The sequence below is a fragment of the Phodopus roborovskii genome, unplaced genomic scaffold, assembly GCF_943737965.1.
Source record: "Phodopus roborovskii unplaced genomic scaffold, PHOROB, whole genome shotgun sequence".
Taxonomy (NCBI): Eukaryota; Metazoa; Chordata; class Mammalia; order Rodentia; family Cricetidae; genus Phodopus; species Phodopus roborovskii.
Genome location: NW_026126517.1, coordinates 42,424,959 through 42,444,750, shown reverse-complemented (window position 1 = coordinate 42,444,750; position 19,792 = coordinate 42,424,959). Strand labels below are relative to the sequence as shown.

The 19,792-nt window shown below is 42.9% G+C and overlaps 1 protein-coding gene across 1 annotated transcript; it reads right to left on the bottom strand.

Moving 5' to 3' along the window:
• Positions 1-7,200: 7,200 nt before the first annotated feature.
• Positions 7,201-19,769, bottom strand: Ciao2a (cytosolic iron-sulfur assembly component 2A). The gene is made up of 5 exons (XM_051197810.1): positions 19,464-19,769; positions 14,271-14,435; positions 13,080-13,129; positions 10,226-10,271; positions 7,201-7,811 (listed from the first exon to the last, which is right to left on the bottom strand). The coding sequence occupies exons 1-5, from the start codon at positions 19,585-19,587 to the stop codon at positions 7,714-7,716; spliced, it is 483 nt and encodes a 160-aa protein (XP_051053767.1). The 5' UTR covers positions 19,588-19,769; the 3' UTR covers positions 7,201-7,713.
• Positions 19,770-19,792: the final 23 nt, after the last annotated feature.

The following is a 19,792-nucleotide window of genomic DNA, read 5'->3' as shown; positions in this document are numbered from 1 at the left end:
TTTGTTTACCTATAAAATGGGTAGTAGGGAACTGGAGAACTGGCTCTGTGATTAAAATTACTTGCTCTTGCAGAATATCCTGGGTTCAATTCCAACACCCGAATGGCAACTTACAAATGATGGCAACTCCAGTTCCAGGAGATCCAGTGCCCTCTTCTGGCTTTCTCAGAACTAGGCACACACAAGGCACACATATGTACATGGAGACAAACATTCATATACATAGAATAAAGATAAATAAACTTCCTAAACAATGGATAGTAGGATTAGATTGATATGGAACCAGTCCCCAGAGTTCCTCATGGAGCTCTAACAAAATTGTGATCTCCTAAGGTCTCCTAGCAAGGCATCCTGGAGCCCTGCACACATTCTCGTGTACATTTACTCACCTGAGAGACTTCACCTCAGCATAGCCAGAGAACACCGAAGTTAGAGAGAGCCTTGGGCTCCAGCAATGAGGACACTCTGCTGCTATGACCCATGCCATAACAGCAGCAGCAACAAAGCCCTAAGAAATAAAACATTCTTCAAAATTTAAAAGAGGGACTGGCAAGATGGCTCAGCATGTGAAAGCGTTTGCTGCCAAACCTGAAGGCTTGAGGTCTAGCCCTGAGAGAACCAATTCCTGCAAATTGTCCTGACTTCCACAGGCATATACAGAAATCAATCAATCAATTAAAAACTTTTAAAAACACAACAAAAACCCAGATAGTTCACAGGAAAGGAAACACATGTCTCTAATTCATATATAAAGATGTTCAAAATCATCCTTAAGAGAAATACCAGAACTTTACCAATGTAGGACTTTTCACCTGTCACATGGACAAAAATCTAAATCTGATAATGCCCTACCTGTGTGAGCATATTCAGGCACTGATGGCAACGGTATGAACTGGTACAATTTCTGCAGAGAACAACCTGCCATTATCTGCCTAAATAATACTGCACACTCTTACCCGATAATCCCATTTCCAGAAATTTACCTCAGAGATCACTTGTACATGACAAACATGAGGTGTGTTTAGGGTTGCTTACTATGGTTTTGTTTACAGCAGTAACATGCTGGAAATAACCTAAATGTCCATCAGTGTGAAATATACAATGACACTCTATGAGGCTATAAAATGAGGAGGTCCTTTGTAAACTGGTAAGGGGGGGTATACAAAAGATACATTGTTAATGTAAAAGAATAAAGGAAAACACAGAGCAGAGTGGTCCCACATGACCGCTACAGGGGCATGCATAGTGGAAATGGTGTTTACCAAAGAAAAAACACTTGAGAATGAGTAAGAAATGATTAACCAGAGAGGAAGAGAACTGGTTTGGGAGGAAGTCTTTGACCCACACAGTTCTGTGCATTTTGCTGTTTTATCATGTCATGGCACTGCTCATTCAACCCAGGAAAGAGTAATGTTAAAGATGTTTACTTGCTTAAAAGAAAAAGATTTGTTACTTAGCTGTGTGTGCCTTCATGAATTTGTAACACATGCATGCAAGGTGATCACAGAGGCCAGAAAAGGGCATCACATCTGAAGCCGGAGTTACAGGCGTTCCTTAACCACTGAGCTGTCACTTCAGTCCAATAAACAAAAAATTGAAAAGCAAACCTACAGTGTACAATAGAAAAAGTAGACATCTGTGGGGATCTCTGCAAACACAGTGATTAGCAGAGAAGCCACACGAGGCAAGAAGGGACCCAGCTCAACACAACTCAACAGCCGGTGCTGGTTCAAACTTCTGGAATCTGACCATAAGCTTATCTTAGCCACACTTAAGAACAGCACAATTCTGAAAGAAAAATTTCCTGAGGACAATTAACTCAATGTTGCATACTTAAGCTTAAGATACACTTACATGAAGCTCTTTACAAAGTACCTTTGGTCTCTTCCATAAAGATGGGTACTGTTGACTCAGAACTTTCAAGATAAGAGTCTAAGGAGAATGACTGATATAAACATAATATTCTGGGGGATTTGTGTGTGACCTGGCCCTACAGATAGCACACAACACCAGGCTACTAACTATATCCATTCCTCTTTCCATGTAGAAAACAGATATGCATCTCCTTCACTGAGGAGACAACCCTGTGTGTTTATTTCTTTTTTCCTTAAGACAAGGTTTCACTATTAGTTCTGGCTGACCTGAAACTCACTATGTAGACCAGGATGCCCTCATATTCACAGGGATCTACTTGCTTCTGCCTCCTGAATGTAACACCATCAAGCTTCATTTGATTTTTAACTCTTTAATTCTCTCTCTCTCTCCCCCCTTTCCCTCTCCCCCCCCCGTGTGTGTGTGTGTGTGTGTGTGTGTGTGTGTGTGTGTGTGTTTGTGTGTGTGTGTGTGTGTGTGCATGCACCCATGTGCTCATAGGTGGATGCACACATATTTGTGCAGGTGCTATAGCTAGGTTTAAAAACTGAAAATATCAATAGAAACAGTAGACAATATCATATCCCTTGAGATACATATATCCCCCCCCCCAAGTGGGATTTTAAAACATTTAATCTTAGCAAACAAATGCAAATAGAAAGGCTTTTTTTTTTCATCATTTACCTTGACCCATTATTGTTGTTGTTGTTGTTTGAGATAGGGTTTATCTTTGTAACTTTGGAGCCTGTCCTATAGACCAGGCTGGCCTCAAACTCACAAAGATCTGCCTGTCTTTGCCTCCTCCCTGGTACTGGGACTAAAGCTGTGTGTCACCACTACCCGAGGCCAATTTTTTTTTTTTTAAGAAAAAGTAATAAAATCCCATGTTAATGCAGGGCAGGGATACACAGATTGCATTCTCTGTATTTATGTGTATGGTTTCTTCAGGATAATATTCATCAACACATATCAGTGCCTCAAAAAAAAAAAATCATGATCGGCTAGAGAGATGAACCAACAGTTAAGAACAGCAGCTGTTCTTCTCCAGGGCTTGGGTTCAAATCCCAGCACCACACAGTTAACGCAAGTAATGTACAGACAATATAAGCAGGCAAAACAGCCACATGCATAAAATTAAGAAATAAATAAAAAGAACTATAATCTTTGGTAAAGAAATATTCCATGCCCAAAACAGTTTCCAGTTGTAATCATGGTGACCAGAACAAAGGAGCAAAGTGCAGAGCTCATGGCAGTAGGGTCCAATCTGACCTCACTTCCCTATATGGAAGCAGCCCTGTCTTCAAAGTGCAATGCTGACAGAGTCGTGCTTTGCTGCCATCTAGTGTTCTCCTCAAGTAATCGCACCTAGCCAAGAGAACCTAGTTAGCTCTAAAGGATTCTCTCTCTCTCTCTCTCTCTCTCTTTTTTTTTTTTTTTTTTTTTTTTTTTTTTTTTTTTAATGACAAGGTTTCTCTGGATAGTCCTGGCTGTCCTGGACTATCACTCTGTAGACCAGACTGGCTTCAAACTCAGAGATCTGCTTGCTTCTGCCTCCCAGAACTGGGGTTAAAGGTGTGTGCCACCACTGCCTGGCTTCTCTCTCTCTCTCTCTCTCTTTTTTTTTTTTTTTGTGTTTTGAGACAGGATTTTTCTGTGTTGCTTTGGAGCCTGTCCTGGAACTAGCTCTGTAGACCAAGCTGGCCTTGAACTCATGGAGATTCACCTGCCTCTGCCTCCCAACTGCTGGCATGTGCCACCAACACCCAGCCTCTCTTTTATTTGTAACAAAGCTAGATTTCTGGCATAGTGCTTAGCTTTCTTCTCATCCTCACATCATCCTTGTAACATAGGTAATGTTCTTGACATGTGTAGACAAGGAGATGAAAAAGTACAGAGAAGTTAAGTAACTTGCCCATGTCCACACAACTAGCTCAGAGTCCGGGGTTAGAACAAGGTGCACTTCATCCTGAGGTCTGTGATCTTGGTCACCTGCTCTGTGAGGGTCAAGGGTCTATGTGGCATCAACAGCACTTGGACAGAGCCTTACATAGCAATGCACCTACCCCCAGCTCAACCATCCCAGATAAGATTACACTAGGACCAAGATTCCTTGACCTGCAGGCAGTCTGATCAGCACAAAAACAAAAAGGAATGACAAGAATCTTCAGCAGTAGTGATGAATTTGAAGCCCTAAGTCCCCTGGCTTGTTTCCTGCCGTCTTATTAATACAGGAGGAACACCAGCTGGCCTGTGGAAACCCTGTGACTTCTGTAGCATTTCCCACACCCTATGACACTCCACTATATCCTGCTGGAAACATCTACCCTTTGAGTAACAAAGCACTTAAACTTGCTTCACACGTGGTTGAGAAGGTGTCTAAAAAGGTGCCAACCTGGAAGGTTATCGAGGGAACAGCAAGCCCAATCCTTACTTCCATTATTTATTTAATTTGGTTGTTGCTTTGGTTTTGTGAGCCAATGGCTCACTCTGTAGTCCAGGCTGGTCTGGAACTTACAATGTTACCCAAGTTGGCCTCAAACTTGGGAGATTTCCTCTCAACTTAGCCTCTTGAGTGCTTACATGACAGATTTGACCCTGTTATTTATAACCCAGAGCTATTAACTCAGGGTCCACTGATATCATTTCTGTGAGTGCCCTTTTTTTCATTAGGGGGAGGGTAAATGTTGTACATTTTTGATTGAATCTGAAATTGGCTTGAAACCTTCCAATGGGCCAAATATAACCCAGTGCGTGCTTGCTTTTATACAATCCTCAAGCTAAGACAGGTTTCAATATTCTTAAGTTGAAACCGGGGTAGGGGAGAGTTCAGGACACATAAAAATACCATGAAATTAAATTTACACCAGGTGCGGTGACATGGCTACTTAGAAGGCAAAGAAAGGTAAACTGCTCTGTTTGAGGCCTCAAACTTAATGTGACCCTTCCTAAAATAATAATTGTAATAATAATGATGATGATTATGTTCAGGAATAAACTTTTTGTTTTCCACCGGGTGTTGGTGGCAATGCTCTTAACTGCTGAGCCATCTCTCCAGCCTTGACCATGGAAACTCTTATAAAGGAAAACATTTAATTGGGGTGGCTCACTTACAGTCCATTGTCATGGTGGGACAAGGTGGCATGCAGGCAAACGTGGTGCTGGAGAGGGAGCTGAGAGTCCCCCATCTTGCAGGCAGCAGGAAATCGACTAAGACACCCAGTGAAGCTTAAGCAAAAGCGACCTCAAAGCCCGCCCCCACAGTGGCACACTTCCTCCAACAAGGCCACACCCCCAATAGTGCCACGCCCTTCGGGGTCCATTTTCTTTCAAACCACCACAGGTGAGTACAGTGATGACTGGAAAGTCGAGTGTGTGCTGGGTCCAGCAGCGCACACTGGAAGTCACAAGCTTTGTAGGACGATGGGGCAGGAGGATCTCTTGAGTCCAATTTGAGGCCAACCTAGATCCCATCTCAAAATAAATATATCATAAAGTAAGTCATAGCCTAACAAAATTTGTTTTTTTTTTTTCCTAGACAGGGTTTCTCTGTATAGCTTTGTGGACCAGGCTGGCCTCAGACTCACAGAGATCCACCTGCCTCTGCCTCCCTAGTGCTGGGATTGAAGGCGTGGGCTGCCACCACCCACCCTAACAAAATACTAGGCGCATTTCTTAATAAAAGAAAGAGCTGGGCGTCGATGGTATTGGTGCCCATCTTTAATCCCAGCATTCGGGAGGCAGAGGCAGGTGGATCTCTGTGAGTTCGAAACCAGCCTGGTCTACAGAGCGAGTTCCAGGACAACCTCCAAAGCAATACAGAGAAACCCTGTCTCGAAAAAATAAAACAAAAATTTAAAAAAGTCAAAGGGTTGGAGAGATGGCTCTCAGCAGTTAAGAGCACTTGCTGCTCTTACAGGAGACCCAGATTCAGGGTCTCTTATGGCACTATTATCCACAGTGACAGAGGATGGAAGATGGTTTCCACAGTGGTTCGCTCAGGTTGCAAATTGGTGCATGGTGATTGTAGGAGGCCTTGGGGCAGCCTCTATCTGTGAAAATCTCCACTGAGATGCTTGAATGTTCTATGACTATGACTATGACTATGGCGGCCAGATCCTGGCTAAGTGAGCAATCCAAAAGACCAAGGCAAAAGCAGCAATACCTATTCCAGTCTACACTCACAAACCCCACACTGCCCCTCTGCCATTTTTTTTTTAATTTTATCTTTTAAGATTTACTTATTTCTTATGTATTCAGTACTCAGCCTGCATATATGCCTGTATACCAGAAGAGGGCATCAAATCTTATTATAGATGGTTGCTGAGACTTGAACTCAGGACCTCTGGAAAAACAGTCAGTGCTCTTAACCTGTGGGTCACCTTTTCAGCCCCCATCTGCCATTTCTAATTGGGTCTGCCCATCAGCTCTGACTCAATATGGAAGAAACTGTACAAGAGCACAAATGCCAGATAACGAGGGACACTAGGGACTGTTGCGGGCTGCCTATCAAACTTCAAATGAATACTCCCCCCACCCCCATATCAAGCTGAACCAAGTATAAAGAAAGAACAGAACAAACATTTAGACTGATTCAGTAAGAACAAAACAAAAACCTTTGGGGCAACTATTTCATTGTACTTTTTTGGAGGGCGTTGAACCTAGATACTTGACTTTAAGCACAACACTTTCACTGTGCTGTGTCCACAACTCTTCTTTGGGAGACTTCCTTAAAAGTGTGTAAGCACAGGGCCGGAGAGACAGTTCAGTGTTAAGAGCACCCACCAGCACTGCTCTTACTGAGGTCCTGAGTTCTCTGCACCCACATGGCAGCTAACAACTGTCTGTAACTCCAGTTCCAGGGGACTTGATCCCTTCTTCTGGACTCCTTGGACACCAGGCAAGCAGGTGGTGCACATGTATACACGTAAGTAAACAACCATATACATAAAATAAATAATTTTTAAAAAATCTATCCTTTCCACATTATGTTCCTCGGCTCTAAGGGTTCCCCACAAAGGAAGGCACAGTGTCACCTTAAGGATTCCTATTCATCTTTAGACTTCACTCTACATAATAATCAAGGAACACAGCTTTGGAGATATCTGTTAGAAGTTACATTGACAACGGGCAGTGGTGGTACACGCCTTTTATTCTAGCACTTGGGAGGCAGAGGCAGGAGGATCTTTGTGAGTTTGAGACCAGCCTGGTCTACAAAAGCTAGTTCTAGGACAGGCTCCAAAGCCATAGAAAACCCCTGCCTCAAACCCCCCCCCCAAAAAAAGTTCACATTGACATTAGAATTTACAATTCAGTAGAAATCTAAGGTGAGCCATTACAAGAATCATCTGTCGTATTTATTTAGAATGATTTAAACCATACATTTGGGCACAGTAGATAGTCAACATGAAAAGCAGTTGTGTCAGAATGGTCATCAGAAAAATAGCAACACTTTACACATAATAACTAGAAAATACTTTTCTGTCTGATCACGTGGGTTAGAAATCCTGAGACTGTTACCCTCTGAACAATTAAATTAGGTTCTACCTCATCACTGAAACCTGCTCGGAAAGAATCCTTTAAAAAAGTTGGGCGGTGGTAGCACATGCCTTTAAACCTAGCACTCAGGAGGCAGAGGCTGGCAGATCTCTGTGAGTTCCAGGACAGCCAGAGCTGTTACACAGAGAAACCCTGTCTTGAAAAACAAAACAAAACAACAACAAAAACTTTAACAAATGCTCTGAGGTACAAATCACCTACATATTCAACACGTGTCCTCTACATTTTAGAAAGATTTAAACAAATCAAACGATTGATTACGGGTCATCGGCTCTTAAGACAGCCTCAGTCAGGCTCAAGGACGCACTGTTCCACGATTTCCCGAAGGTTGGGGTTCTCCATTGCAGCTGCCACTCGCTCTTTGTCATTTATCTGCTTGTTGACTGCAAAACACGTGGACAAAGTTAACAGAGTTGTGTCAACAGAGACCAGACAGCATTTGTATTAGTCTGCCAAAACAGACTTTAACTCCTTGAGGACTTACAACTAATTATTGAGAACTTTAACTAACTACTCATCCTTCAGTTTAAGACCTTTTTCTTTTGTGTGCACACATACACAGGTGTGAACACTGCTCGCAAAGGGCCTCTGGAGGCCGGAATAGGGAGGGCTGCATCTCCTGGGCTGAGTGGGTGTGAGCTGCCTGATGTGAGTACTAGTCCAGTCATCTGGAAGGGCAACAAGCACTCTTTTACCCACTGAGCTGGCTCTCTAGCCCCTCTTAATGCTATGTCTAAGGTCTGGAAAGCAGTCTCAAGAGAAGAGCACTCTACTGCTCTCCTACTCCACAACTGCCATTCTCACTTCTTTCTCGGCATCATCAATACACGTATTTCTATACAGTTATATTCACAGTGAAATTCTAAACTGCTACTTTCTCCACTTAAGCCTGTCTTTTAAACTACAGTACTATTTACATGGCAAACATTCTAAGTGTTTTGGCCAGGCATGGTAGAGCCTACCTTTACCTAGCACTCAGGGCGCAGAGGCAGGACGATCTTTGTGAGTCTACGTAGTGAGACCAAGTCTCATAAATAGATAAATGAACAAATAAACAAAATAATAAAATAGCCTGGGGACACAGCTCAATGGCATAGCACTTGCCTTTCATATATGAGCCCTAGGTTCAATCCTCAGCACTATAAAGAGTAAATAATTAAAATAAATAAAGTGAGGACTAAAGAGATGGCTCAGCTGTAAGGTGTACGGTTTTTCTACCTGCTGCCTGGTCTTGTCCCGCCGCCGCGCCAGCTCCAAATAATGCACAGAGACTCTGTATTTGATATTATGCTGTTGGCCAGGTGCTAGTTTCTTATCGGCTAGCCCTGTCTTAATTATTAACCCATTTCTATGTATTTCCACGTGGTCTTACTGAGAGCGGAGGAATGGCGGTTCTGTTCTCTCCAGGCTCTCCATGCTGACTCCTTTACTACTTCCTATTTCCTCCTTGTCTCCTAGTCCCTCCTATCTTCCTTTCCTATTGGCCAACAGTGCTTTATTCATTAACCAGTATGAGAAACATATACAGAATGACATCTTCCATCACTCAGCGATTTAAGAGCACTGGCTGTTTTTCCAGAGAACCTGACTTTGATTCCCAGAATCCATATGGCAGCTGTAACTCCAGTTCCAGGGAATCTGATACCCCAGGGAATCTGATGCCCCTTCTGGCCTCTGCAGGCCCTGGAGGTATGCAAGTAGGTGCACAGACGTGCATGTAGGCAAAACATCCACACACATAAAATAAAAATTAATAAATATAGTGAGAGCTAAAACCCCTGAGTTTATGGGGTTTGGTGCAGTTATCCCCCAGGGAACTTCAAAACTAGGACTTGGTTTTCACTGACCTCCTGACAGTACCTAATAGGCTTCCAGGACAGACTGCTGGGCTGTCCCTCTGAAGCAGCAAGTATCCTCTTTGCATCTCTCTTCTACTATAAATTTGGATGTATCTCTCCCCAGCCCTGCACAGTTTAGCTCACTGCCTTCCACCTCAGTCTTACCCATCACCACCCCGTTCTCCTTTCTGCTCTTCTTTACAGTATCTCTCAATCTAGTGATTGAATAAAAATAAGTACATTTTTATTATGTACTGATTTACTTCAGGTAGAGTCTCACTATTAGTCTCGACTAGCCTGGAACTCACTATGTAAATTAGGTTGGCTTCAAAATTATATCGGCCTGCCTCTTGAGTGCTGGGACTGGAGGCGTGTGCCACCGCACCTGACAAAACAAGCATTTCCAATGCTCTTCTCTTGCTCTCGTCATTTGTATAAAAATCTGTTTCCGTGTACCACATGACTAATTAGGAAACATTTTGTCTTTTGCTGTTTTCAAATTCCACTTTACAGTTTCAAAATGACTATTGGCTGATTCTCCCTGCAGACAATCACCCCGACTCCCATCCTGGCACATTAACTCTGACAGCCCCAGCCTTGAGATTCCCCTGTGAGACACCCCCACCCCATCCCCACCCCACCCCCACACCCCAACCCCGTTTCAACTTCTACACAGCCCAAGGACTGTCGGAGCAGAATCAAGCCTTCAGAGCTCAAGGTCTCTAGCTGGATATATTTACCAATCTGTTTGTGCGTACAGCTTAAACCATTACTAGTCACAGGCTCGGGTTCACCAGAGATTTGGTGGAAAATGACTTTCTTTGAATGTCTGTGCTTCCCCATCTGTGAAAATCATAACTTATGGTATTCCCCAATAGATAATTGATTGACAGATAACCTAGTGCCCAAGACAAAAGTACTAGCTGCAGCTGTTTGCAATGACATTTGATGTCACTTACTGTCTTCTTCTGTCGAGTGAGTTCCTTCAGAAATGTAGATTTCCAACTGTAAAGAGACAGAAGCAAAACATCAGAGCATTCCAAGAGCTCAGGATGAGGAGTGTGTAGGACAGACCCGGAGATCTAGGGATGAAAGCCCAGACCCTCTTTCTAGTATCAGAGACCCAAACAGGATGGAACTGACAGCAATATTTCCATCAACTGGCCTGCAGGGGGCATGCCCACAGATTTCTGTATGAATACACAGTTTTGTACAAAGAGATTTCATCTCACATGATCTTTGCCCGACCCTCATTCTCTTCCCAAATCTGTATCTAATTCACTCTCTGTCCCACCTCTCAGGAGTGCCACATCAACAACCTGGTGTAGTTTCTTCCTCCCTCCTTTCTATACTCATACATCTTTTTCTCTTGTGCATATTTTATATGCATACACACAAAGTTACTGTTTTACAAAAATGAGACAAATATGTTTTTTGCATTCTCCTTTTCCTCTATTATCTTGCTAAATTTATTCCCAAGTGTAATACCAGTAAAGCCATCTCATCTAGACTTGATAGCCCCACAAATTAGTAACTCCTAAGCACAAGAGCTTTTGATACAACCACAAAACTGCTGCAAATCCTGTGGCTGAGGCAAGCCTGTGCAGAGTGCCCAGAGGCATAGTCACCACGGAGATCAACGCTTTGAGTGGGAAACACTCAGAACTATTACAGTTAATAGGGACCTTAGAGACCATCTCGCTCAGACTCTTAAAAACACAAAACATGGGCTGGAAAGATGGCTCAGTATGTAGAAGTACTTGCCATACACGTCCAGTGTCCTGCATTCAGTACCTGGAAGCCACAAGGGAGGTAAAGAACTAACTCCTGAAAGTTATCCTCTGACCTCCATACATATGCCATGGAACACATGTATCCTCACTCCCTCAAAAACACAATTAGAAAGACCACCATCCAGATTCTCCCAGTGGCATAGCACACTTACTCAATCCATGAGTACCACTCCCTACTCCTTTACTTTGGTTAAAAATTACACATGACTTATTATTCTGAAATAGCCATAGGCTAGGTGTAGTGGCAGATGCCTTTAATTGCTGCACTGAGTTTGAAGCCAGCCTGGTCTACACAGTGAGTTCCAGGACAGCTAGAGCTACATAGGGAGACCCTGTCTCAAAAAAACAAAACAAAACAAAAACCAACAAGCCAAACAAACAAACAAACAAAAAACCCAAAAACAACAACAATAAAATAAAAATCTAACAGAGATGAAAAGTCAAGCATCACCTCCAGATTCCTATGTGAACCAAATAGTTAATGAAGCAACTGTCATCAATAATGGGACAAACTAAAACTATCGCTTCTTGATGTCATATAATGAGAGCATGTTTATCATTTTCTTGCCAAAAATAAATAGCAATCTAATCATAAAACATCTGAAAACCTAATGTGAGAGACAATCTATGAAATGTCTATTCTGTACTTTTAGGTGTCAAGATCACGGTGTGCTCATGGTGCTTATCATACAGCACTTGGGAAGCTGTCGAAATGGACTCTAACTAATGAGACATTTGATGGGAGGGGAGGGGCATTAATGGGAGGGTATACTACCATAAATCATGTTAGTGGACAACTGGAGCAATTATATATTTTTTAAGATTTATTTATTTTAGCTGGGCGTTGGTGGCACATGCCTTTAATCACTTTAAGCACTCAGGAGGCAGAGGCAGACAGATCTCTGTGAGTTCAAGACCAGCCTGGTCTACATAGCGAGTTCCAGGACAGCCTCCAAAGCTACAGAGAAACCCTGTCTCGAAAGAAACAAAAACAAAAAAAAAGATTTATTTTAGTTCATGTGTATGAATGTTTTACCTACAGGTATGTATGTATGTGTACAGCATGTCCACTGGAGTCAGAAGAACTGGGGTTACAGATGGCTGTGAGCCACCATGTGGGTGCTGGAAATTGAACTCAGGTCCTTTGCCACCACACCATCTCCTCATCCACAAAACAATATATTTTTTTTCTTCAGTTTTTAAAACTTATTTATTTTTATTTTTTGTGCATTGGTGTTTTACCATGGATGTCTGGTCCCCTGGAACTATACTTACAGTTGTGAGCTGCCATGTGGGTGCTGGGAACTGAACCCCAGGTGATCCAGAAAAAGAATCAGTACTCCTAACCACTGAGCCATCTCTCCAGCCCCCAAAACAATATTTTTTAACGTAACAAGAGGGAACAACTCAAATGTCTTACAATTGATAAGTAAAATAGAACAAGGTGTCTCTATACAATGGAATATTATATAGTACAAATGAAACACCTATACATGTTAAAACATAAACACTGGAAGCATACCAAGTCAAAGAATCCACATACTATATAACTTCATTAAAATGAAATGTCCAAAGGCAAATCATAGAGACAGGAAATAGTTGTTCTAGTACTGAGAAGGGGATGGCATAACAGTACTAGTTACTGCTAATAACTATAGGCTAAATGACTGACTTCCTTCGTTCCTTCCTTCCTTTCCATTTTTGATACAGACTAGGTCCTATCTCAACTTCCCAAGTGGTAGCATCACACTTTTATACAACCACACTTGCCTGGGTACAGGGTTTCTTTTGTAGGTGATGCCAATGTTCTAAAAGTGACTCTGACCCACACAAGTGGAGAGCTCTCTAGGAGCTATCAGAAGCCACTACACCATGCACTTCATGTGGCTTGCATGGTGTGTGAATTATATATTAACAAGTGTCATAAAACACAATCTGGAGTAGGGACATGGTTCAGCGGCAGGACACTGGCTTAGAGCATGTGAGGCTCTGGGTTTAAGATAACAACAAACTTCCTTACCTTGTGTTTAAATGGCAGACACCGCTGAAGTTTTACTCTTAAGCACAGTCCTGTGATAGTGGGGAAAAAAAAATCTTCCATTATCTCTCTCTCTCTCTCTCTTTCTTATTTTATTTTTTGAGACAAGGTTTCTCTGTGTAATAGTCCTGGCTGTCCTGGAACTTGCTGTGTAAACCAGGCTGGCCTCAAACTCAGAAATCCACCTCTGCCTCCAGAGTGCTGGGATTAACAGTGAATGCCACCATCACCTGGCCTCTTTAACTCTCTTTACTGGGTCTAGAAAAAGCACGAAGTCCAGACTACATCCACATACTATCTGAAGCCCAGACTGTGTTCACATATTACATGAAGGCCAAGACTGTCTACTTATTATATGGCAGCTGAAAACAGTCTGCTTTATTGTAGTGTCGGTCTCCCAAGTTCCTTGGTTCCTTCAATAAACCCAGAGAGCAGGGTCCATTCTACACATGGTAAACCACCTGCCCAAGACAGCAGGGAGTAGTAACATAGCACAATAAGAACTAAACAGAAAAAAGGAACAAAGCCCAGCCCTTTTCTCTGTACCAACTGTCACTCAAGAAAAATATACTAAGTCATTAGACTTTATTAAATACCACTGGGAGGCCAAGATATGCAAAAAATTTACATGCCTGGGGCTGGAGAGATGGCTCAGAGGTTAAGAGCACTAGATGGTTTTCCACAGGACCTGGATTAGATTCCCAGCACCTACATAGCAGCTCACAACTATCTATAACTCCAATCCAGGGGATCTAATACCCTCTTCTGCCCTCTGTGGGCACTGCATGCACATGGTGTACAGAAATACATACAGATAAAATACCCACACACATAAAAGTAAATTTTAAAAAAAGAATTCACATGCATACACACACACACACACACACTTTTACCAATAAAAAATAAAATGTATGGGCAGATAGTGGTGGCGCACACCTTTAATCCCAGTGCTCAGGAGACAGATGCAGGTGGATCTCTGTGAGTTCAAGGGCAGCCTAGTCTATTAGACTGAGTTCCAAGACAGCCAGGATTGTTACAAAGAAACCCTGTCTGAAAAACAAACAAAAAAGAATTCATGTGCACTTGAATTCATGTGCGCGCGCACACACACACACACACACACACACACACACACACACACACACACACACACACACACACACACACCCTTACCAATAAGAGTTGCCAAAGAGCAATGAGGTACTGTTGGTGTGAACTTGATAATAACCAAATAGTCTTCTTCATTTATTTCCTGAACCTCCACACAACTCTCTGTTACCACTTCCAGTTCTTCTAAAGTATTGGGCTTTTCTGGGTCCCGGATAGTTCGAATCAAATCTAAAGGCACCAGAGACAAGGTATTAAAGTAAAATATGAGTATCCTAAGTGAGGACGAGTCTTCTCATCTCAACTGAAGCGCCGACTGCTTTTTCAATATTTATTTTGATTTTATGTTATGTTCTGCCCCTATATATGTACTGCAGTATGTGCATACAGTGCCACAGAAGCCAGAAAGGGCCTCAGACCCCATGGAGTGGGTATTATGGACAACGGTGAGTTGTCATGTGGGTGCTGGAAACTGCACCCGGGTTCTCTGTGAAAACAGCCACTGCTCTAACCACTGAGCGGTCCCTCCCGCCCCCAACACCCTATCCTAACTCTTTTACACAAACATTTCAGCAATCTTCCAAGAAGAAATGTCCCCTATTTATGAGAAAACTATTTTCTTGGATCATTATTCGCCCGTTTCCAGTTTCTTAATTCAAAACAATAGGGAATGTGAATGGGAAAACATCAAGAGCCCACGCGTGCGAGGGTGGGGGGTGTTGGTTGAAGAAAGTGTGGGATTAAGAACCACCAGGCATTTCCTGAGCTGGGAACTCAGTCCCAGCATAAGGAAAGAGTAGAACAGAAGGGTGGGGCCCAACCACAGGGTCTTTCACAACTAGCCACAGGGAACAGGGATTCCTCAAGAGATTAGAACAAGGATGTGGAAAGGACAGTCCCGACTGTCCGCCGCTGATTTACCCTCACCAGCTACAAGACCCAGAACCAAAGAGCACAGCTAAAGACAGCCACTGAGAAGCCCCACTGAGAAACCGGGCCTAAAGTCAGCAAGAGACAACAGGGACAGAGGTGGACACTCAGCGAAGTTATTTCAGAGGACAAGCACGGAGAGAAAAGGGAGATGACTCAGTTTAAGTATCTGGGAGAATAGTATTAAGATTTAAACAACAACAATAACAAAATATGGGTCGGGCTGTGGTGGCACACACCTTTAATCCCAGCACTCGTGAGGCAGAGGCAGGTGGATCTCTAGAGTTCAAGGCCAACCTGGTCTACAGAGAAAAACTGTCTTTAAAAAAAAAAAAAAGTGGGTCATGGGTGCCAGCGCTTGCAGAAAAGCCTGAAGACCTGAGTTTCAACTTCTCAGACCCACATGGTGGAAAGACTGACTGCAAATTAGTTCAATTTCATATGTAGTGATTTTGGAAGCGCTTCAGGAAGAAGCCAATGCAATGGTCCAGCACTGTAGTACAGTGCTAAGTGCACATCAAAGCCAGAGTGGTTGTTGAATGGGATCCATCAAAAATGAGAAGCATTATGGCTGAATATTGCAGTTACCAGGAATGCTTTGAAACAAAAAAAAAAAAAAAAAACAAAAAAAAAAAAAACTGTTGTCTGGGCTCTACCTCTAGGCATTTTGATTTAACTTGTTTAAAGCATGGCCTGAACAGCTAGAGTTTTTTAAATTCCTCAGATTACATTCTTAAATTTTTGTTGTTGGCTGGGCAATGGTGGGACCTTTAGTCCCAGCACTCAGGAAGCAGATGCAGGCAGATCTCTGTAAGTTCAAGGCCAGCCTGGTCTACAGAGTGAGTGCCAGGACAGGCAAGGCTACAACAGAGAAATCCTGTCTTGAAGAATCAAAAAACAAAAAACCCCATCACCACCAACAACATAAAAACCCAAATGTTTTACATACATGTGAGTACCAGGTACATTCCAAAGATGTCTGAAGAAGCCACCAAGTGGGTGCTAGAAATCAAACCCTGGTCTTCTGCAAAAGCAACAAGTTCTCTTAACCACTGAGCCATCTCTCCAGCCCTCTCAGGTTATTCTTATATGCAACCTTGAAAAGTTGGCTGTGGCACATGCCTGTAATCCCAATACTGTTGAGGCTTAATCAGGAGGATCTTGGATTCTACGACCTCCCAGGCTACACACTGAGACCCAGTCTCAAAAAGAAAGGAACCCAGGTGAAAAAGTAAAGAAGGGAGGAGAGAAGCGTTTAACAACATCAAACGCTATAGAAAAAGCTAAGGTGGGATTAGGATTCAAAGTCATCCTGTACATTGTGAGACTTCAAAAAGAAAAAAGGGCCAGAATGAAAGGGAAAGCAAGAATCAAAGAAGGGAAGACAGAGATGTTGAACATTAAGCACTGTAGGAAAACTCAGGCTAAAGTGGTCTTTGATTTGTTATTCAACAAGTCACTAGGAAGAGAGCAGTTTGGCAGAAAAAGGGGGCACCAAGGGGGAAACCAACAGAACCGAGAAAGCATTCCTAAGGCCTTGGTTAGAATCCTGATAACGATTAGGGAAATTTGAGTATGCTTTTTAGCTCAAAGGGAAGGATGAAAAATGGAGATCGAAACTATGAAGGGAGGCTGGTAAAAGGAAGCAGAAGGGGCAGATATTGAAGAAGAGGAAGAATGCTGGACCCTGCATTCTTAATTAATTAAAGAAAATACTGATAAAGACAAAATGAGGGCAGAGGAAGGAAGCAAATTTTTTTTTCTAATACTTTATTTTATGTTAGTTGATGTTTTTCCTGCATTTATGTCTGTGTGAGGGTGTCAGGTTACCTAGAACAGGTGTTACAGACAGTTGAGAGCTGCTATGTGGGTGCTAGGAATTGAACCCTAATCCTCTGGAAGAGCAGCCAGTGCTCTTAACCACAGCCCCAGGAAGCAGGATTTTAGTTGAGATGGGCTCGATGCTTTCAGGAGCCTGGGATCTGTTTTATTACACTTACCTCCAGGAACAGCTGGAAAATAAATAAATCAAACTCCTTTCCCCGGGCTATCTTCTGACCTTACCAATAAGACAGAAAATGAATTTGGAAATACAGGCAGGAAAGAGGATAAAATTTCCCTTCACTGAACAGGTTATTATGAGATTTGGAAAAGTAGGATATTCCTAGGCTTTTCCATGTAAGCTTAATTTGTAAAAAGTTACACTATGATCTTTGAACACTACTAAATTCTGAAATTAAACCTTAACCCCTCATTAAACATCTCTCTAGCTTTTTAGTGGTTTGAGAAGTTTGATTTCTTTAAAAAAGTCAGGTGGTGGTGGCTCACAGCTCTGACCCCAGCACTCAGAAGGCAGAGGCAGGCAGATCTATGAGTTCGAGGCCAGCCTGGGCTTCAGAGTAAGAACCAGGACAGGTTCCAAAGCTACATAGAGAAACCCTGTCTCAAAAAACCAAAACAAACAGACAAAAAAAAAAGATATCAAGCTTGTACTCTCATTCTCCCCTTACCCCCACTAAAAGTTTTTGCTGCTCTGTATTAACATTATGGTCTGCTCCTTGCAAAGGACCTAAGTTTAGGTCTCAGCACCCACAACTGGCAGTACACAACCACCTGTAACTTCAACTTCAGGGAGATCCAATACTTCTGGCCTCCATGGACACACACACACACACACACTTTTAAAAATATTTCAAAAGAAAATTCTTAATTTAAGTGTAAAGATTTCAATGGGGGCAGTGTGGTGCTGAAATGGCTCATCAGGTAAAGGTGCCTGCCACCAAATAAGTCTAACCACCTGGGTTCCATCCCAGGACACACTTGGTGGAAGGAAAAACTGACTCCAGCAAATCGTCCTCTGACCTCTGAATTGGCTCTGTGACATGAGTGCACATGTGCAAACATGCACAAAGTAAACAAATGTATAAGTCATTTAAAACTTCAGCATCCAATTCCTATCTAGTATCTGAAGCAACAGCCAACCACACCTCCACCTGCAAACACAGGTATCTCCTTCTGGACTGCTAATTCCACCTAATGTCTTCTCAGCTCCATATTTTATTCTAGTTTCTTTAAGCTTATATGACCTCTGACATATCCAGGTCCAAATTGCTTTTCAAGGCCCATCTCAAGTAACTCTCTTAGATCTTTCCAGATGTTTCTAGTCAATTTATTATCTCCCTTTCCTAAGAGTCCATATCTCCTACTTAAGCTAATGACCTTCTACTGCAAACTATATATTTGCATATGTAGGTTTCATTCACTATAAACTTGAGGACTGGAATCTTCTCTCTTGCAGAGTTACACTCTCCAGATGCTATAAAGATAAAGGTACAGTAAGACAGGAATGTTTTGTGGAGATAGCACACTCATAATTATCTTCTGCCTGGGGTTGTCAGAGAATTAAACCTGATTAGCTCCCCTGTTCTTTCCATTTTTGGAATCATTCTTCCTGGCCCATGCTCCTTACCCAAATTGTGTTTGTAGGACCAGATTTTTTAGTGCTACATCTAGGCTAGAGGTAGAGTACACTTAGCTTGCATGAGACCCTGGATTTTCTCCCGGACCCAGAAAAAGAATACTACAAGTAGTGGAGGAAGGGGCAGGGAGGGGCTGGGATGGGAAGGGCAAGGACTGAGGAGGAGTAGGAAAAGGAGGAGAAGGAGAGAGAGAGAACAAGGCACTACATTTGGAATCACAAGTTTGGTTTTCTCTGTTCCTTATAGACAATGTGACCTCTGAGTACTTGTTAAACCACCCCTCCCCTGCCTTATCTGTACAATGAAGATAGTCCCTTAAATGGAGAGGGTCTGAGAGAATACGTACATACATAAATATCTTAACCGTGTAAGAGAACTGTGAATTTGAAGCCTCACTCTGAGATGTCTATTTCAACCTCTTTACTTCCTACTGATTGTCAAAGAGAGTTGCTGTGACCTTGGGCCAGTACCCAACAGTGGCCTCAGCTATGGCGGGAGGAGCGCGTGTTCAGTAGTTAAGTAGTGCAATCAGGCCAACTTTGCTCCCTGACCACTGTAAACTTAATTCTGCCCAACACGTCTTGACATACTGCCTAGAGCAGTGGGCAGACCAGGGGAATGAAACGTTTATAAGTTCCCGACTCCATTTCGCACCATGTTTAAGAATAGCCAAGGTCCTAAAATGACCGAAATTGCTGCGTGACTTGGGACCCGGAAGAACACGCTTCCTCCTAGGTCTGGCAAAACCCCAAGTGTCCACTAAAGCCCAAAGGTGAGGCCCTCCTCCACCCTCTCTCCTGTGCCACCTTTCCAAATAACGTCAAGTGCTGCTCTGGGTAAAGTTAATTACCATAAACCTCAAGCGCTTTCTCTTCCATGATCCGGGGCTGCCGGGCAGCTCCCTGCTCAGAAAAGCCAGAGAGCCATAGCACCCTGCTCAGCGTCCAGGAGAGCAGCCCGGACACTCGCTCCATCCTCACGTTCCGCCATCCCTGGCGACTGTCCCAACCGAGCCACCGTCTTTCCGCACCGGCCTCAGAAGCTATCAACTTCCTGGTCTTCAAATAAACCCAGACATGTGTATAGGTTTAGGGAAGCAGAGAATAGGCGGGACTCAAAACAGTAACGCGAAGGACCTAGGGAAATAAACTGCAAAGACTACATGTCCCAACATGCTTT